This window comes from Lipophrys pholis (genome assembly GCF_963383615.2).
Source record: "Lipophrys pholis genome assembly, chromosome: 16".
NCBI classification, from domain to species: Eukaryota; Metazoa; Chordata; class Actinopteri; order Blenniiformes; family Blenniidae; genus Lipophrys; species Lipophrys pholis.
The window spans coordinates 10,859,779-10,878,359 of record NC_137634.1 but is presented as its reverse complement, the minus strand read 5'-3'; the positions used below and the strand labels follow the sequence as shown (position 1 = coordinate 10,878,359).

Below are 18,581 nucleotides of genomic sequence, written 5' to 3'. Positions count from 1 at the left end.
GCTGCGGTGACGACGGTCTACACAAATCTGTAGAATATTCCAGCACTCCTCAGATGGACCCGTGCAGCATGCTGCATGTATATAAGATGGTGCATTACAGAAGTTCCCTCAGGACAAATTTCTCTGTCGACTAAATGAAAAGTCTATGCTCACAAAACTGTTAGAATTCAGTGTTGTCTATTCAGGATCGATGTATTACATTAATTTCCTCGAGCCATTTGTACCAGCTGATAGTGTGGTAATGGCCAGTAATGTAATAATTTGACCAATTTTAAACGTATTAGAGCCAATAAGGTAATAAAACATTTGAATCAAAGTTGAAATAACCTCTTTCCAATAGAAGTCATTAGAAGATGTATTAACCGTTGAGGTAAATGCCCCGTCAGTATACATTTGTACATTTTGTATTATTGAAAATCTAGATCCATGACTGGGTATCACAAACATATAGCATGGACAAATGGATGAGAAAATACAGAGAAATATCATTCAATGTATGAATCTGTGAATGGCTGATCAAAACAGAACTTATTTTCTATCTAATAAAAAAAAAGAGAATGTAATAGCCGCAGCCAATAATTTAAAAATACATAACTACAACGGCATTTCTTGGAGATAAAAGGTCTTTTTTGCAGGTTTTGTGCTCATCAAAAAGAGGTACAGTGGATGACGTAGTCGATATATCTATTTATTGATTATACATACTATGCGGCACTCAATTATTATTTCTTACTATTTCATTACATTATTGACAAGTTGTTACAAGCATAACTTGCAAGGTGATTGTCACTAGTTCGCCAGTGGAGCGACTATATGGGCGTTCTTTTACACAACCTACATTTATTACATTATTGTTTGTATCAGGGGGGCTGCATGACAGTTAATCTCGTATGTGAATAAACACTAATTGGTTTAACCAACTAATATCTTTTGCTCCGACTAGTAAGGGGCAGACGTTTAATCATTCACCCGACGAACATGCATTAACACAAGCTCTGTTGTAAGGCAAGAGAAAATCAATTAATTGCTGAAAATACTGGATCCAGGTACAACCTGAGCAGCTGATATTCTTCTTTTTTTTTTTTCTTTTTTTTTAAGTTTACATAACTTTTCGTTTTGGAAAAACAGAGCAATGATTTTTCTTGCTTGAATACAATATGCGTCCGTATAATCTAAAGGCAGCCCAATAGTAACATTAACAGTCAGTTGCAACATGACATACAGGGGAAACGTCTGAAAATAAGCTGCCTTGTCTAATCGATACGTCTGTCAATTAATTTACTGCTTTGTATTTCTAAAATGTGTTTTGTGAATTATTTTGTGGCTCTATGTAACAACTGTTATGATAAAAGAACAATTTAATCTCAATTCAAACTCATTTATTGGTTTGAATTTATTTCACTTAAGTTATTATTCTTGTGCAATCAGCTCAACTCCAGCGTTTAGTCTTTTTCTCACAGAAATGCAAATCATCACGCAGACTCCGACGCATCGCCATGAAAAAGATGGATGTAAATAGACGAACTTTGGAAAGCTTTGAATTGTGGGGATTTGCCTCCTTGAATTTGCATTCAAGGATCTTCTCGTGGAGCGTGTGCCACTTTACACATCAGATGCACTCGCAGTCTCAGTTTCTTGGAAATTATATGCCTAAGAGGTGAGGTTAGCTTTCATTCCATTATCAAATGCACAGTAATTTAAAAGCTCAAGCCTGGTCCTTGAATTACAAACTGAGATGATGGCAGACAGCGTTTGACATTTGCTCTACATTAACTTAACTCATTTACCCGTTAAAGGAACAGCTTACTCAGCCGCACAGTGTGCAGTTCTTATTACAGTACAGCACGGCCAGTAACGACTACCACAAGCTGAAGAGGTCCTCCTCATAATGACCTTTTGAAAGACTGTTCTTCCTGAAAGAAATAAATTCCTTGCAAGATGATGAAATGATACCATAAAACCTGGAACACTCCAAGGATTTTGCTGCATGGGGAATTATTTTGTGCAGTTAGAAGCTAATGTTAGTCAGTATTAGTCTTTTTTCTTTTTTTTTTCCCAGAACAATGAAATTAGTCACTAAAACTAACGGAACTGACACTGACACTGCAATCATGTACATTAGCCAGATTATATGTTGCATTTGTTTAATCTATCCTATTGTGGATGTAAGTGCGACAACAATTTACCTCAATACAATAATCTCTTTCATCCCATATCTAATGCTGCTTTCTTATGACAACATAACGACTTGGCACGAAACATTCAGTAGTGTGTGAAACATGGGGAGATGAGAGTATCAACTAAGTTGAACCCGTGTCGTGTTGATTGTTTTGGGTGATTTTCGCTGTATATCTGGCTAATCTAATGGTCTGCTTTGCCAGATTTCTACTCGGTAAATATTAAGCCTATTTAATTCATGCATGGATGAAGAGGCCCTGGCACAACTGGGCCATCCTTATGTTGCAGGTTGTGCTGTTGCCACCTGTTTGTTCATTTCGAGGCTGCGATCGCAGGCGTCCCTCGTCTCACATCACTATTGCCTTGCAATAGTGTAGGACAGTTATTCAGACTTTTACTATTTACAAAAGATGACTCAAGTCATTTGCTTATTTGTAATAAAGGTGGCCTATAGTCTGTCCACAAGCGGCAGTATTTCAGGTTCATCACAGTCGACTAATGCAATGGCCAGCACACAACAACAATGCCACATACGGGCAGTTTGGATTGATGGCTCTCAGAAATTCCACATTTTACAATTCAACCCACATCAACACATTCGGGACCTCTCATTACAGGATATTTTCTGGGTCACAAAAGTAAAAAACATGATCATGTTGATAGTTTTTCCTTCTTGAGCAAAAACAAAAATATTGCTTTGCAGGCTCAAATGTGTGTTCATATTCCCGCTTAAATCTAAAATCACGCAAAGGTGCATGTCAAAAAAGCGTCTGAAGAGATTGTAGAGAAGTGCCATCATTCAGGAATAATCACACTAATCTCAGAGCGTTTATGGTCATTTATCTACTTTTGACATTTGTTACCCATAAAACGAGAGAATCTTGTAAGAAAAAAAAGCTTTTGTTTGTCAGATTTGTGAAACTATTGCTGAGATGAGCACGTGTGTCATTATAAAACAAATGCATGTTGCCCTTTCTGAAGCATTTAGCTCTAACAGTCATTGTTGATGAGTCAATTTGTGTGAAATTGTGGAGCTCCTGTGAAACGCAGCGGGCCAATTTTATGGACTAGAAAATATAAACGGTGTTGTACACTGTTTCCGGGAGAGTTTTCATTGTCTTTGCACTCAGGAAAGAGCGCTGCCTGCCCGTTTTCATTTTAACCAGCTAATCAGCCACTGATATCTGAAACAGCAGGGAAAAGGAAGAGGAATAATGAACGTGCTGCACAAAGGAGCTGATTTCAACGAGTTAAAGATCTACTTACGGACTGAACAACATTTGCATCCCAGTTATGTTGATGCGGGGATAAATGGGAGAAAAAAATATTTTGACCTCCAAATTATGTGCATACATTTTTAATGTTCTGAATTTGCTTTTTTTTTTTTTTTTTTTTTTAACCACTTACTAGCGACAATCACAGTTAACTTGACAGAGGAAATTCCACCTAATCCGATCCCCAGAAGGACATTTTGAAACACTTTTTTTTTTTTTTTTCCATTGAATGTCACATCCCCCACCAGTGGGACAGAAGGGAACATGGCAGCATGAACGTTGGTCATGCGGGAATCGGGGAGGCAGAGGAGACCAAAGAGCTCAGGGCTACTTTGAGCAGTGATTCATGTAATCTACTAATCTTTCCAGGTTTTGAGTCAAGGCTTTTGATACAAGTCTTACTTACATTTCATTGTTTACCGATACAGTTAAACCAGAATACAGTACAAAGGTAGTTGGTGCTGCACGGTTACATAATATTTAATTTATGTTTTACATTAGCAGAGCAAGGTCAAAGCGTGCAGAATATGCAGAAAAGAAATCTATTACATCTAGCTTATTAACCTGTATATTGGAACAGTTCCATCAAAAATAATCCATTTACCCTCTGTTCGTGTTTTCTGTTTTCTTTTTTGATAAGCTCTTTTTTTTTATTTTTTATTTTTTTTGCATTTTTACCCATCCCCCTTACTTTCTCCTCTATCTTCATCTCTATTTCACTCTCTCTCCTTCTTGCTGTCTCAGTGTAATGTGATCCAGGACCGATGCTGGCAGCCCCAACTGTGGCACTGCAATCTCTGCTCTGCTCTGGTTGCTAGGCAGCCCGTCTCAGACAGGGCTCGGTGATGCACCTCCTTCTCTCATCGCCCTCCCCGCCCTCAAAAAAAGAAAAGACTAAATAAATAAATAAGTAAAGGAAAGCGAGAGGTTATGAGTGACAAGGTTGGCCATCAGGCCACCAGCCAAAAAGCCAGACGATCCATCCAGATTCCTCCGTTTTCAGAAGAGGCTGCTCCACATCTGCAGTGCAGCACGGCGGCACGTTGCATGCCTGGGGGGCTTTATGGGGGGGGGCGGGGGGGGGGGTACTGTAGATTTGTAGAAAAAACCCCACAAACTCCAAGCCAAAGGACAGTGTGGCAGATCTCCACTGTGATGCTGCCCACCTTTTTTGTGCGTGATTGGGATGGAAAATGCTGTGTGCAGATTTTGTGTCATCACGCCTAGAATGAAGCCTACCATGTGTGGCAAAAACAGTGGGCTGCTGGCAGGCTGCCCAGGTGTGGGATATCGGTAGGGGAGTAAGGTTACTAGGAAGAAGCTGCATGATCTGTTACTTTGGAACTGCTATGAGTCACGGCTCGAGATGCTCCATGTGGTTGTGGAGGACGTTAGATTAGCTCAACGCACAATGGCAACATTTTGAAGCTTCTGTCTCCACTACTGCCTTCACTTTGCCCTTGTAGGCGTCACACATGCTATGTGACATACGAGATTTGCATATAGATTATCCACGTTTGGCAAGAGATGCCCCTGATGGAAATACGCCTTCATATCCTTGGTGATTAGAATGTGTAATTTACACCATAATCATGTCTAAAGGAGGTCAGGAACCAGTGAAAGACAACAATAATGAGAGAGAGCCAGCATATTATGCATGTGAAATGACCATCACGAACCTTGCGACCTGTTAAGATTAATGCCATCATCTCTTATCTGTCCGTGTGTCTGCAGAAATACAGGTACCAGGATGAGGAGACGCCCCCCTTGGAGCACAGTCCAGCGCATCTGGCTCCAGGGAAAAGTGCAGAGATGCTTCACATGAGTGACAAGAACCTCGCTGCCATGGAGGCTATACATGGCTACACACCACACACGCATATCTCTCCTGTCAAGGTAGGACACACACTCAGACACACTCACTTATTGTTGATCAATACGTAACACGATTACACTGGCACAATGCACTCGACTGTCAACACTTAGCAATGAGTGTGTTCCCGTGCTCGAACATCGGGAACATTTTGCAGACACGTCAGGCATTGTTATTCCTCAGCCAGCAGATCGTATTAATATCGTTACTGCAAAACTGAATATTTGTTGTGACATCGGAGATATCATTTTGACTTTATATTTAAAATCTGTGAGACCGTGAGCCACTTTGCAGTCAAGTTCATCAAAGGTTCTTATGCTGCAAAGCTAAAACACTAATTACACTGCATTTGAATTGTATATATTTGACAAGGAAGAGTGCTAAAACTTTCACATTAAAATGAAATGATAGAAAAAACAGCAACGCTGATTACTTATAGTGGAATACCAGTGTGCTATTAATCCAGATATGAGGCCTGAATTCCCAAGTTCAGTTTAGTTTGCTTTATTCTAATTTCCTTCAATCAGAGACCTGACATGCTCTGAGCTTGTTAAATTTACATTAGGATTTTCAATTAGCTCGCAAATAGCATATTATCGCTTACAACTTTGTACTTAATATGATATGTGGTCTGTTTTGAAAGCATAATCCCTCAACATAAGTACTTTGATGGGAATATAATATGTTTATGAGGAACAAATACGGCCCCTGGTAGCCTTTAATGTCAGATCGACTTTACACCTGCAGGATTGTGCATACTCTGATCAGAGCATGGCTGCATGCATATCCAGGTGAAAGTGGACACAGGATGTACACAGGACACACAGTAGTAATTTGATCACCTGGATCATGTCAGGATGAGAGATCACTTTATTGGGATACATTTCAATGTATGACAGCATGAATGATTTCAGCTAACAACTGGTTATAAAATCACAACACACCGATTAGCAAACCCATTTGCAGGTAATGAGTCAGGTGATACCTGACTGATGCATGTAATGGAGTTAGGAGAGTGGTACTATTGGTTCTTCTTGTAATTCGGTAAGTTAAGAAGAGAATCTAAGTTCAATTGTTATGTAAGTGCGAGGGCATACGTCTACAACTTTGTCGAATGCTAAAGCACAATTCGATAGGAGCAACTCCCAGTGCAAACACGTTTACCTCGCACACGTCTTTCAAATGCAAAATTCAATATCTACAAGAGCGGTGCGACCGAGAAGGAGACAGACAGACAACAGGAGAGGAGTCGGGAACACAGTTGAAAGATCCAGCTGACATCAGTAAGAACATGAGCGCTTTGCCTGGAGTGCATTAACAAACACTTACGGCAGCGACAGATGTAAAGGTGTAAGCTATAATGGCCACTTAATAAAAATCCATCTCACATGCCCACCTATGTTATTTAAGGGCCTCCTATGCTGTTAACTCTGAAGAGTTCCTGTTTATTTGCTTTGAGGGCGAGTGCTTCTCTATTTCCCCCATGGGAGAACAATGAGGTCCCTCGTTATGTCCATTAAAATGCAGCCTTCTAATGAGCAAAGAGGAGAGGAAGTTATTGTGCTTTCCTGTGATTTCCGCTCGCTGCTATTGAAAATATAATACAGCCTGTTCAGCATGAGCTGCGGTGGCCATGGAGATTTCTCCTTGAGGGTGCTCGGTTTAGGAACGGCGACAAATTGAAAAGCTGAGTCGTGGCATTGGGGAGTCACTTTGAGTCGTCACGTGGGACGCACCAAGTGATTCATTATAAGGCACCCAGCGTTCTCCGGGGAAAGGGTGTAAATGAGACTCAAACCAGGGCATCACATGACCAACACAGGTTAATGACATCCAGTGGTACCAGAAAAAAAAAAGGCAACACATGCTCTTGCCGAAAGGACAAAACAGATCAATTTCCATTAACTGCCGACACAGCATGTTTGTACAGTGTACTCAGTGTTTCATCATCATGGTTACTAAAATGGTCACGTGGGCGGATTCCTTGAACCTTCACGGTTTGATTGGATTTACGAGCCAAAACATTTGTAAATAAAAAACAACTGCGTTTTTCAAAATACTTTTACTTTCATACTTTCTAAGCACTGAAACATCTTGAGTGGAAACCTCTGTTTAATGCATCCATCCGTCTCCAACATGGGTATTGGTATTCTGGTTACTTTTCGCCAACATTGATCTGTTCAGTTTGGGTTTTAATTATGAATATATGTTAATGAAATATAATCAGGGTGTGATTTGCTGGGTAGATCACCCTCTTGGTTCTTGTCGAAAAATATCATACTGTACACTCTTTATTGTCTTATTTCAAAACCTTTGTATCAATGTTTTAATTGTTTCTGTATTTGGGAGAGATTAAACACACTACTCCTGCACATTGAGAGGAACCATTTAAGGTGGTTTAGGCATTTGGTCGCTTCCCTTCGCCTCCAATGCCAACTGAGTAAAGCTCCTGAGTTTGACTCAGGATTATGTTTAGAGCAGAGACTCAGGGTGCCGTTAGGTGAGCTGGGGGTGTTGGGCTCTAAAGGCTTCTTTGTTCTCTATACTGCTGCCACAAGCCCATGTGGTCTAAGGATTCATTTAAGTTCAGGGTTTTCTGGTTCCCACCATTAGTTTTAAATTGCTTGTCATCTAATTAATGTATGTTATATGTGTTCTTGAATATATTTTTTAATCCAGTTTCATTTCACTTCCTTTAATAATCCCTTTTTTTAAAAAATTTTTTTAATTACCCTGTTTTTTATCATTTCCTTGTCTGCACTTGTGTTGTCTGATTATCTTGGTGTCAATCATCTGTGAAACACACGAAATTCTCCTTAGTACCTCCTTGAAAGGTGCTACACAAAAAGAAGGTTTGAGAGGCTGATTAAACATGCAACATCACAACACATCTTTTTTCTACAGTTACAATTCATTTGGCTTCTCGTCAGACTATACATCCTTTATTTTTTCACGAGCGACAAGGTGTGTAAACTGGGTGTGTTTTGTCTGATTCTGCATGTGTCACTGTGGTCGCCACTCTCAGGTCATTTGCATCTGAAAAAGGATCTGAACAAACAACAACTTCAACGGAAGAAATATATCTAAGGAGTAACAGTGAACAAAAAAAAAAAAAAAAAGAAAAGAAAAAAATCAGCAAAACAAGCCCGGGTTGTAATGTTGTTGTGGCAGTTGTGTCTGTCAGTCTCTGTTTCTGTTGGACTCTCAAGGCGTGTTGTCAAATCAAAGTGTGATTTCAGCGACAGTTTCAGCTGGCGGAGGTTGACGAAGAAAAGGTGGCACATGTCCGTCTCTGTTAAATCGTTCCTTTGAGAAATTTTGGGTTTGACATTATTCACACCAGCTATCTTGCGTTACATTGCAGGAAGTGTTTTTTTTTTTTTTTTTTAATGATTATTAATTACATCTGTCCATCATAATAAAGCCAAAAATAAAATACTGTTAAAACATCCAATTGTTTACTTTTAGGAATTTGTATAGATGCACCATCCTGTCTGACCTTTCTTGCTGGTTTGATTAATCCCCTTTGATCCTGGTGTTTGTCATCCAGCACACGCCAGGAGATCAGTAATTATTCACAGTCGACGGGCGCATCATTTGTTATAGCGGCGGGGCGGAGACTTGCTCCTTTCTTTACACAACACCATTAAGAGGTTATTAAAGTCTGTTTATCAGAAAACATACAATGTGATGTGTGCCCTCTAATGCAGTGGTTTCCATCCTTGGGTCTTGGACCCCCTTGGGGACCGCAAGAAATCACTGGAGGGACCAGAGGTATTGCCTGTTCTTGGGTTCTTGCACTTGTCCTACTTTGAGTTATCATGTTTTTCGTGTGTGGGTTTTTACTATCCCTACTATTCTAAAAACACATATTTTTGGTTTTGGTGACTCTAAAATGGCCCATAGTTGTGAAATTGAATGTATGTGATTGAAGAAAAATCACACTTTCGAGAACATAAAACAGACCTAGGGAATTTCACATTGATTTTGGAGAGTTGTGATTTTTTTATGTTGGTGAGAGAGAATGTGTCTGCCACGATATTGTTTAATTACAATGCTTTGACTAGTCCAGGCCTGGAAGAGTGGGGGCCTCTGCTTTTTTTCTTCTTCTTTTTTTCCCCCCCGATGCATTCTGGGGACACGGGAAATGCTTGGGAGTGTATCTGTGACTTACACACAAATTAAATTATTGTTATTGAATAATAATTACAGTCTGAAGGTCAATTTATCTACATTTAAACCGCAGATCAATTGTTATTAGTCTTTCAATGCTGTATTACTAAAACCAAACAATAAAAATTAATGGAACCATATCATTTAGGATATAGTAAGTTCTTGTGATTAAATTAGTGACCACAAACATTCTCAAATATCCATGTAGGAGATGTGCTTGGTCCTTATCGGATTATTGTGTCCTTCACTATGCTCTTTGTTGCCTATCCAAGCTCCATATGACCACAAACAATGAATGGACTGCTCACACTAACAAGTGTCTCCCAAGCATACAAATGTGTCTTTTTACAATTTATGCAAATTTGTGGTGTATAGTGTACAGTGAGTAACTGTCCGTCTGCCATAACTCACAAATGCAACGATGTTTGTTGAGCTGCGCCGTAATAACAAACGCACAATTTAACCTTGTTTACATATCGTCACAGAAACTGAACACATCTAAAAATACATTTAGTGTTTTTGCTGATGTGCATGTGCAGGAGGAAACGCTGGGCTTGTCGTTATCACTCAGAGGCAGGCCGGGCGATGTGATAAATAATCAATATTAACATTGCTTTGGTCTTTTCCAAGGATTTGTGAAGGTGGCCCTGACAGCTTCCTTTATGGAAATTAGCAAAGCACAAGCAAAACAAGAAAGCATAAGTTTTACAACAACGATAGTCAGCGATTGTCACCTGATTCCAGCTGAAACAGACATTGACACAAAGGTTAGTGGCATTTAATGTCATCATTTAATCTAAAATACATCTTGTTTGACAGTAGGTGGAAGTCTTAGAAAAAAACAAAACACTTATGCACTGGGAGAACATGCAAGCTCTTCTCAGAAAGGCCCTCAAGCCCAACTTGAAGCAGGGAAATTCTTAAGGTAACAGCGCAAACCACTAAAGTTCTGTTCAGCGCTGAAACACGAGCTACAGTGTGAATGGAGCACGTGGAAGTTTTTCCACAAACCTCCAATTTAAGTTGTTTTTCTAACATAAGTTATGGCGAGGAGCTACATAGGTCATATCTAGCCACGTTCTGTTTTTTTTTTAATTGTATTTTCAAGAATGTGCCTTTAAAATGTGTTGCAACAAATAATCATGTCTGAATGTAGTTTTGTGTGTGTGTGTGTGTGCGTGCGTGCGTGCGTGCGTGCGTGCGTGCGTGCGTGCGTGCGTGCGTGCGTGCGTGCGTGCGTGCGTGCGTGCGTGTGTGTGTGTGTTTGCTGCTGGAATCATCTGCACTGAGCTCTCAAAGCCACTGTAGATGTGTCTGTTGGAAAACGTCTTAAAAGTGATTATTCAACTTAAACAGGATGTGGTATTTAGACTGACCTGAAGTGTTAATACCACGAGTGTGGGCAGGCTGTGCTTCTGCATCATCAAAATATGCCAACAGGAGGCAAAGACTTCAGTCAGGGACCTTCACTTTGCTTTAAAAATAGAAAATGTATCATTTACAGGATGCAAGTTGCCTGTTGTGATGCTAATTGTGTGGTGAGTGGGCCGACAATGCTTCACCTGACATTTTAGTGTGCACACTCCACTACTTAATGCAGGTTTCCTGACACCATGTGCCATAAATCTGTCCTTTGCTCCGCTATTTTGAAGAAACAAAACCATTCTATAATGGAGCTATATTCTCATGTGAAAATTACAATATTGTTTCCTATTTAAATTCCTCTTTATTCACTCGAGCCAGAGTGCTTTGTTGCACGTCATTTAGTTCTTTTGGGCAAGCATATTAGCCCGAGTGCTCTAAAGTCCCACATTCATTACCCGACCAATACAGCTGACACAATAGTAAATCTTTGACAGTGGAGTGAATCTGTGGATCTGTAAACTTCCATTTCTGTGTTTTCCAGTTAATTTGCTTTCTGTTCTGCAAAAATACCTCCACCAGGAGGAACGTGTGAGATAAACTAGGCTGCAGGAGTGATTTTCCTCATATAATCCCCACAGAAGTACAGTGCATTAGGTAATACCTCTGTGTGAAATATCACCAGCTTTATAAACCCACATCATAAAGTGGAGTTGCATTACAGAAGCAGTGTCCCATTGCTCTCAGAGTCTCCTATGATTTTTCACATAATCATGGATGAAGGTCTGGAGCTCGGTATGTTCACTGAATCAAAACTTATGCGTGACATAGCAAACTGCCTTCTGAGAAGCAATGGGCAATATGTGAAGTGGTGGGGAAAGATAAAATTGAGTTATAGCAACAATAACGTTGTTATTATGATACCTACACTGCAGCAAAATTCTTTCTGGAGGATATTTTCCCTATCACATGAAAGGCAGCATGTTGATGTTGTTCACAATGTTTTGGGAACCAGGATTGGCCCTATTTCTATTTCTGGAATACTGCTATTATTTATGAAGTTTAGTGTTTCTCTTCAGGGAGAGCTGAATGCACTATGAAGTACAAAGGTCTGGACTCACTTAGCTCACAGTGAATTGTTTGCATCCTGTCATGGCAGTGCAACGCTCGCATGAAGGATTCTAAAAACAAGTGCTCTACAAAAATGTAACTCAATCCGAGGTTGATGGACAAATAATGTTGGAGCCACTTTGATTTATTTTTTTCCCCCCACTCATGTCAGTGATCTTGGTCATCCTGTGCTCTCCTCAAGTCTGCTTAAGGTGATATGCAAATATTATATGGATGTTTTATTTGTTACAACCCACTATCCCCAGTATGAAGGCAAACCAGGGTTTATTTTTTTAATTTGTTATTTACATTGATGAGAAATTTGATAATGGGAGCAATAATGATGCTGCTGCAGCGGATGATGATGATGATGATGATGATGGTGATGATGATGATGATGATGATGATGATGATGATGATGATGATGATGATGATGATGATGATGATGACCACAGTGTCTGGGTTATCTGTACTATCTGTCACTCCTCACACTCATTGTGCTCCCTCAAAACTGTGTCATTACAACCAAGCGGTGGTTCAGTCTTGACATTTTGGTGTTGTGACCCTGTTCATCGCTGTGTGAATGTCAGTGGATACCCTGACCCACATCAGTCCCATTTCCGAGGTATGGTTTTTCTTTTGCGTGGTACATCTCTCATCCCTTTTCCACATTACAAGGCATCTTCTTGCATAACATTTTTTTTTTTTTTTTAAGTAAAAAAGGAGACATTTGACTAGAAAAATGTCCATAATTACTGCTAGAGAGGGTTCTAATATCTGGAAATAAGCCCACGTTTTTGCACTTCAGGTTGAAGTTCCATGATAAGGTTTTCAATTAGATATCATAAATTGGGTTAAAACATTTCTCAATGATTTTATTTTGTTCTATTCTATAAACAATAACTATGTCAGTAAGTACTGGTGATGTATGAAGCTTAGCGACAATACAGTAAATTGCATTTAAATCTTTTTACCCCAAACTCCAGTAACTTGTTTTCTCACTCAGTGTTTACAGACGGCTACTAAAAAAAGAGCGGATGCTGCACAATGTTAAACATGGACCAGACTCAACTCTTTTGAGATGTGTTGCCACCATCAAACTCGAAATGACCTAATATTTTCCGTGAAATGGTACACTGTCTGAGCTTGAGCATCTGATATGTCGGTGATGTTATGACCTGCATCCCACAGTTTTTGGAATTGAGATTTTACATCATCTCTCCAGAACTATACCGTGCCAGCAAATAAAATGTGTACCCTATATTGCAACAGCAAGTCTTGATTTGCTGTTGAGCAACACAAGTCAGGGATGTATCTCATGCAGCCAGTAATGTATGACAATAGTACTGCAGAACAATTAGTACCATATTTGAAAAACTAGATGTGTCCTTTACAACCGTGTGACTTAAATGTTTGCTTCTTTTCTTCTTCTTCTTCATGAAACATGTATGGATGGATGCAATTTATGGTCCTAAAAACACAGTATATTAGGAACGAGACATACACAGATAAGTGCCTTTGAGTCTACCTCCCGGGTACTGTACTGGATCAGCAAATACAGCTGGCCCAACAGTCATTCTGTAATAATGTGCTCCGTTGGCAACAAGAAACTTTTCCAGTGGGAGGAAAAGTGTCTCCGAACACGTAAAAGTACTGCACTGCTGCTATTTGTAAGATTCAAAGACATACGGTGTCGTTTTTACCCGATATTCATGCTGCTCTTTCCTGTTGCCTGAATTCTCAATATCAAATGGAGGAAGAGGAGATGTTACGTTAACGACTGTTTGACATGTTTTGTACTTACTGCTCTATTATCTGTCATGATGTAAGCTGCTTTCAGAAGAACAACATGATGAAGAAACAAAAGATGAAGGCAAAGTCAGTAGATTTGTTCCGGAATTGACTCAGTAGCGAAAATGTTTTTGAAATCATGTGTGTTGACTTCTAGGGTTTGCGTGAATGCCAATGTCTGTTTAAGTGAATGCCAATGTCTGTTTAATTGAATGCCAATGTCTGTTTTCTCCTTCGTGCGTCATTTTTTGGACACATTTCATACAACACCCCACTCTTCTGCTGTCTATACACTCCACTGCTGTTTCCAATGGTTTGTGATTGTACGTTAAACATTATGGTGTAGCTACAGGGTGGCTCATTGAACCACAACATTCAAGGCATACAGCGGATACTTCTAGATGGCATTTCAGCAACACAATGATTTTTTTTCTGTTGGGGACAAAAAGAAGAAAGCAAAGTGGTGTCCACTGTACTCCTGTGCCCCTCCTTGCGCCCTGAACAATTACCCTCTCCCTTCTGTTGTTTTGCAGCCTGTATTGATGTCTACTGGACACACTCCAATGTACACCTCCGCGGTTTCCACACTGGTAAGAGTACAGAGATCCACGTGACGTGAAAGTTACCAGTGTCGTCCCATCAGTCGTGGTCATCTGTGTCTTTTATCCCCGTGTCCTCGTCTTTGTCGGATTTGTTGTCCCTCAACTGTCTGGCTGTCTGATTGCAAACCGACAGCTGCCCATTCATCACCATTTTATCTGTAGTGCCAGAGTATGAGGTCATCTGTTTCCTGATCATATCAGTGTATTCATACTCATTGTCATTCAAATCTCCTTTGTCTAACAGATTTGTTCCGCTTGTGCGCAGAGACCGTTTTTGGACCTGTGACAACATAAATTATACCGGAAAACTTTTAATGCTAAACTTCCGAAGCATGTTAATGTAGACATCTTTTATATTTTGCCCGTTTAGTTCTGAAGCAGCCTGCCTGTTGTATTCATGTATCTGCAGACATATATTGGAAGTGGATATTCATCAACATCAGTAATTTGGCCTGGATTCAACACACACGTCAATAGAATCACTGGAGCAGTACCCATCATGCCATCAAGACACAAGCAGTACATGGAAGATGTCATGTTGCATGGGAAGGATTGATGTCTTTCCATTGCAGACAGAAACCTGTAGGTGTCAGTGTGACACTGTACTGACTGACTTTCACAACCTTTAAAAGAGAGCTGTGTTGCTCTCTCAGTAGTACAGTTTTATGATCAGATAGGTTGTACCTCATGAGCTATTAAGTGCTTTTATAGATTTAATGGAAGAAGAATTCATAGAGTGCCATTAATCATATCATCATATGTAAATGTAAAGTCTGAACCAGAGAGGTATTGAGAAATGTGCCGGAACAAATTTATTTTTAAGTAAAAATCACTTCAATTAGTCGGATTTATGTTTCTCTGTAACCCCCAACTTGTTGTCTACATGTGCTTCCTGTCTTTGAACATCCTGCCATCTGATAATGCATGCAGATTATTGTACTGTTTAACATCACGGACCTTCTGCAGTCCTCAGCATAAAGTCATCAGTGAGAAAAATGTTTATTGTTCCTCATACATATACAGAAGTGCAGCCTTCTGGAGATGCATTCATTCAATTTTCCACTCTGTTTGGCTGATTTGTGTACCGGCTTCAAGATGCATTGCAGTAATGCCTTTGTGTGTGGACGTCTTTGCAGCCAGGGTTGCCTGTTCAGTTGTCATTGATGTGTAGGCGGGGTGTCGTCAGTCTGTCTCCTTATTGCTTTAATGGTGTGGGGTTTGCCAGTACCACTCCAGGACTCATTGATTTATGGGTAGGATTGTCTCTGGAAGCACTGCAATGGTTTGGCAAGTGAGACGAGGTCCTTGGGTTATGCACATGATTTAGCAAAGAGGTGCTTTGGCTTCAAATGACATCATGTTTTTAAACTCATTGTGCAATGTAATTGGAAGTCTTTCTTTCCTTCTTCTCCACACAGCAAATAACTTTTCTCATCGATCTGTGTTCATGCTGATGAAATATCTGTGCCGAAGTCTGCATAAATACATATATGATGTGATTTTACATGCTTGTTGCTGTTCCTACTGATGACTCAAAGTGATGTTTTAACAGAAAAGAGCATCCGTATACAATGCACGCACTGAGGATTTCCATTATCTGCCTTCTTGCCCTGAAATCATACGAAAGAGTAAGTCTGGGTTAAAAAGCTCAGTCTTACCCCAACAGTATTCCATAAACTGCATTGGCCTACCTTTGCTCAGACTCCAGTGGGAATCTAGTTATTGAGCTCAGCGTGGCTTCCCTAGCTTGTGTGTGAATGTGAAAAAAATGTGGATAAAACTATTTATTCAAAGCTAATCAGTCTGTGAATCGGCATCAATTCTATATATTATAGATGAATTTTGCACAACGAGTAACTATACCCTGGTGGCAATGCTTTACCTCTCTTTCTTTTCATAGCATCCACCCATGAACAGAGATTTGTCTCAATTGTCCCATTCTATAGGAGACAGATTTTTTAACAATGTGCGAGGTACCTTTATTGTGACAGATTAGATCTCTTGAGGTAACCCCACACAGCATTTATCATTGCCATTTATCCCTCGCCTGACGAGCCAAGAGTGACAACCAGCAGGCGCAAAGCACTTGAGCACTCCCACCAACCAGTTTATTTCATACTCTGTCTCGTCTGATGAAAACGTATGCATATCACTATCCCTCATCTCGAGCCTTATACCTGGCCTTATACTTAATGCTTCTCACACAAACTCTCCTCAGACTGAACAGTAAGCTCTTCTGAGACGTGTCTGTGGCTTTGCACAAAGACAGGTGTTTTTATCGTAAGAATTGAATTACTGTTTTCCGTGGTGTTTCCCCAAGAGCTCGCCATCGCACCCTCCCCTCTAAGCTCTGCACTCTTGTCTGGTCTCTATCTTCATTTTCTCTTTCCTCCTTACTTTTCTTTAATAAATGTTTAAATATGTCCCTGCAGCTTCGGTGTAATTACTGTGCTGCCGAAGCTCAGGTCCTCTGGGAGGGAGGGGAGGGAGGGAATGAGAGGGAAGAATATGCATGTTGAGAGAGAGAGAGAGCTGTTCATACTGAATTGTGAAGCGCAGGATGGAGAGGTCCTTGTGATGGGAATGGTGAGAAAATGAGATAGGTTAATGGGGGGGGGGGTTATTTAACAGAATGAGAACGTCAGCTGACAGCTTGTCCTTCAGCATGTCCTTACATAAGTCTGTGAATGTGCATGCCTTCGTGTATGAGTGTGTATGCGTATTACACGCCTGTCGATCCATCTGTCTTTCAGCGAGAGAAAGCTTGAGTGAGTTGATGGAGGAAAAAAGCTCGGTTTAAAAAAATTAATCTGACACATTTTCCTGTATGGCTGGTGTACCCTCGTGAGGTTGCAGCCCCCATTTCAAAATGTATTCAAGGTAAAGAAAAAAGAATCAGCTACACTTTTAAATTTTCAACACACTCCTCTAGCTAAATTGTCTTTCAAGAGTTTTTCCCTCAATGGTGCTGAATCAATTCACTGCTGAAAGAAACAGCAGAAGCTAGCAGTCTTTATGGTCTTCAATGTATACTATTGCATTATTTACAAAACCACGTCCCAGTACTATGAAATTTAAAAAAAATGTTTTAATCTATTTACATAAAAATGCCAGTGCAGCTTCACCTATTGACTAAACACGAGGATTGTGTGGATTTGCATTCGTTTGTGAAGCGGTTTGAACTGCAGCAATACACACAACACCTATACCTAAAAGAAAAGGAGGAACAAACAAGACAAATGATCAGATGTCAAGTGACATTTTTCCACTTTTGTTGTCACAACTGTGTCTCGCCGTCATCACTCTGACTGCCTGTGGAAGTGGGGCTTACAAGCCTCCAGTGCCCTCTCGCTTTCCAATGCTCCTTTGGACGATTCTGGCCAGTTTGAGCTGCTTGTCCTCCTAAATTCAGCCAACGTATAATCCCCCCCCCCCCCCCCCCCCACCCCCCACCCCCCCAACACACACCCCCACACACACAAACCCCCACATCACCCGTGCCAACATTATACAGAGAGACAGCTAAGTAATTGCCATCAAACTTTCCTGCGCGCTCCTCTTTCCCTGAGCAGCGGGGATGGGAGGGGTACAGTACAGTAGCAGCAGAAAATATGAACTGCATTCTCGCTGAGCACAGACCAGTAGCAGGGAGGCTCCGCTATCGCAGTCCTTTGCTACAGATGACGGCCAAGGAAGGGATCTGTTTATAAAGGCTTGTTTTCGTGTTTTGGATGGGTGATTTTTGACGACAGGACAAGTAGGTCTCAGATATTAATGAGCCACACTGACAATGACAAATTTTTCAAACGCTGGCGGATGAGGCTGGAATTCTTCACATTGAATCTCCTGCACCGGCTCAGCAAAAAGAAGATACTAATTGGATTGTGTACTTTTTTGTGAATATGGATTTGTAAATGTTTAAATATAGTCCATGTCAGAAACATTTCTTTGCTGGGTGGATTTAATGGAGTGCAATGGGTGTATGCTCAGTTGAAATAGATATAATCTAATTGAAGCGTTTTAGTTTCTGAGCATCTGTGATGACAGGGCCAAGCTCTGGTGGCTCACTTTGCCTTAATAATACTCCAGTGGAACTCAGTTGCATTTTTAACAGCAGACACTTGTACAGTGTTGTCTACCAGCAGTCTCTCAGTGGGCGTGTATGTTGTCTTGGAGGGTTAGGAGGGTTTTCACCCCAGTATCCACGAGTCACATCCT

The 18,581-nt window shown here is 40.5% G+C and overlaps 1 protein-coding gene across 1 annotated transcript in view; it reads left to right on the top strand.

The window, feature by feature from the left end:
- dlg4a (discs, large homolog 4a) overlaps window positions 1-18,581 on the top strand; it is a gene marked incomplete at both ends in the record, with an annotated part of 44,487 nt that overhangs the window by 7,572 nt on the left and 18,334 nt on the right. The window contains 2 exons of the mRNA XM_080483717.1: window positions 5,187-5,348; window positions 14,295-14,351. Of these exons, the coding sequence (XP_080339843.1) occupies window positions 5,187-5,348; window positions 14,295-14,351 (219 nt within the window). The remainder of the gene's footprint in view (window positions 1-5,186; window positions 5,349-14,294; window positions 14,352-18,581) is intronic.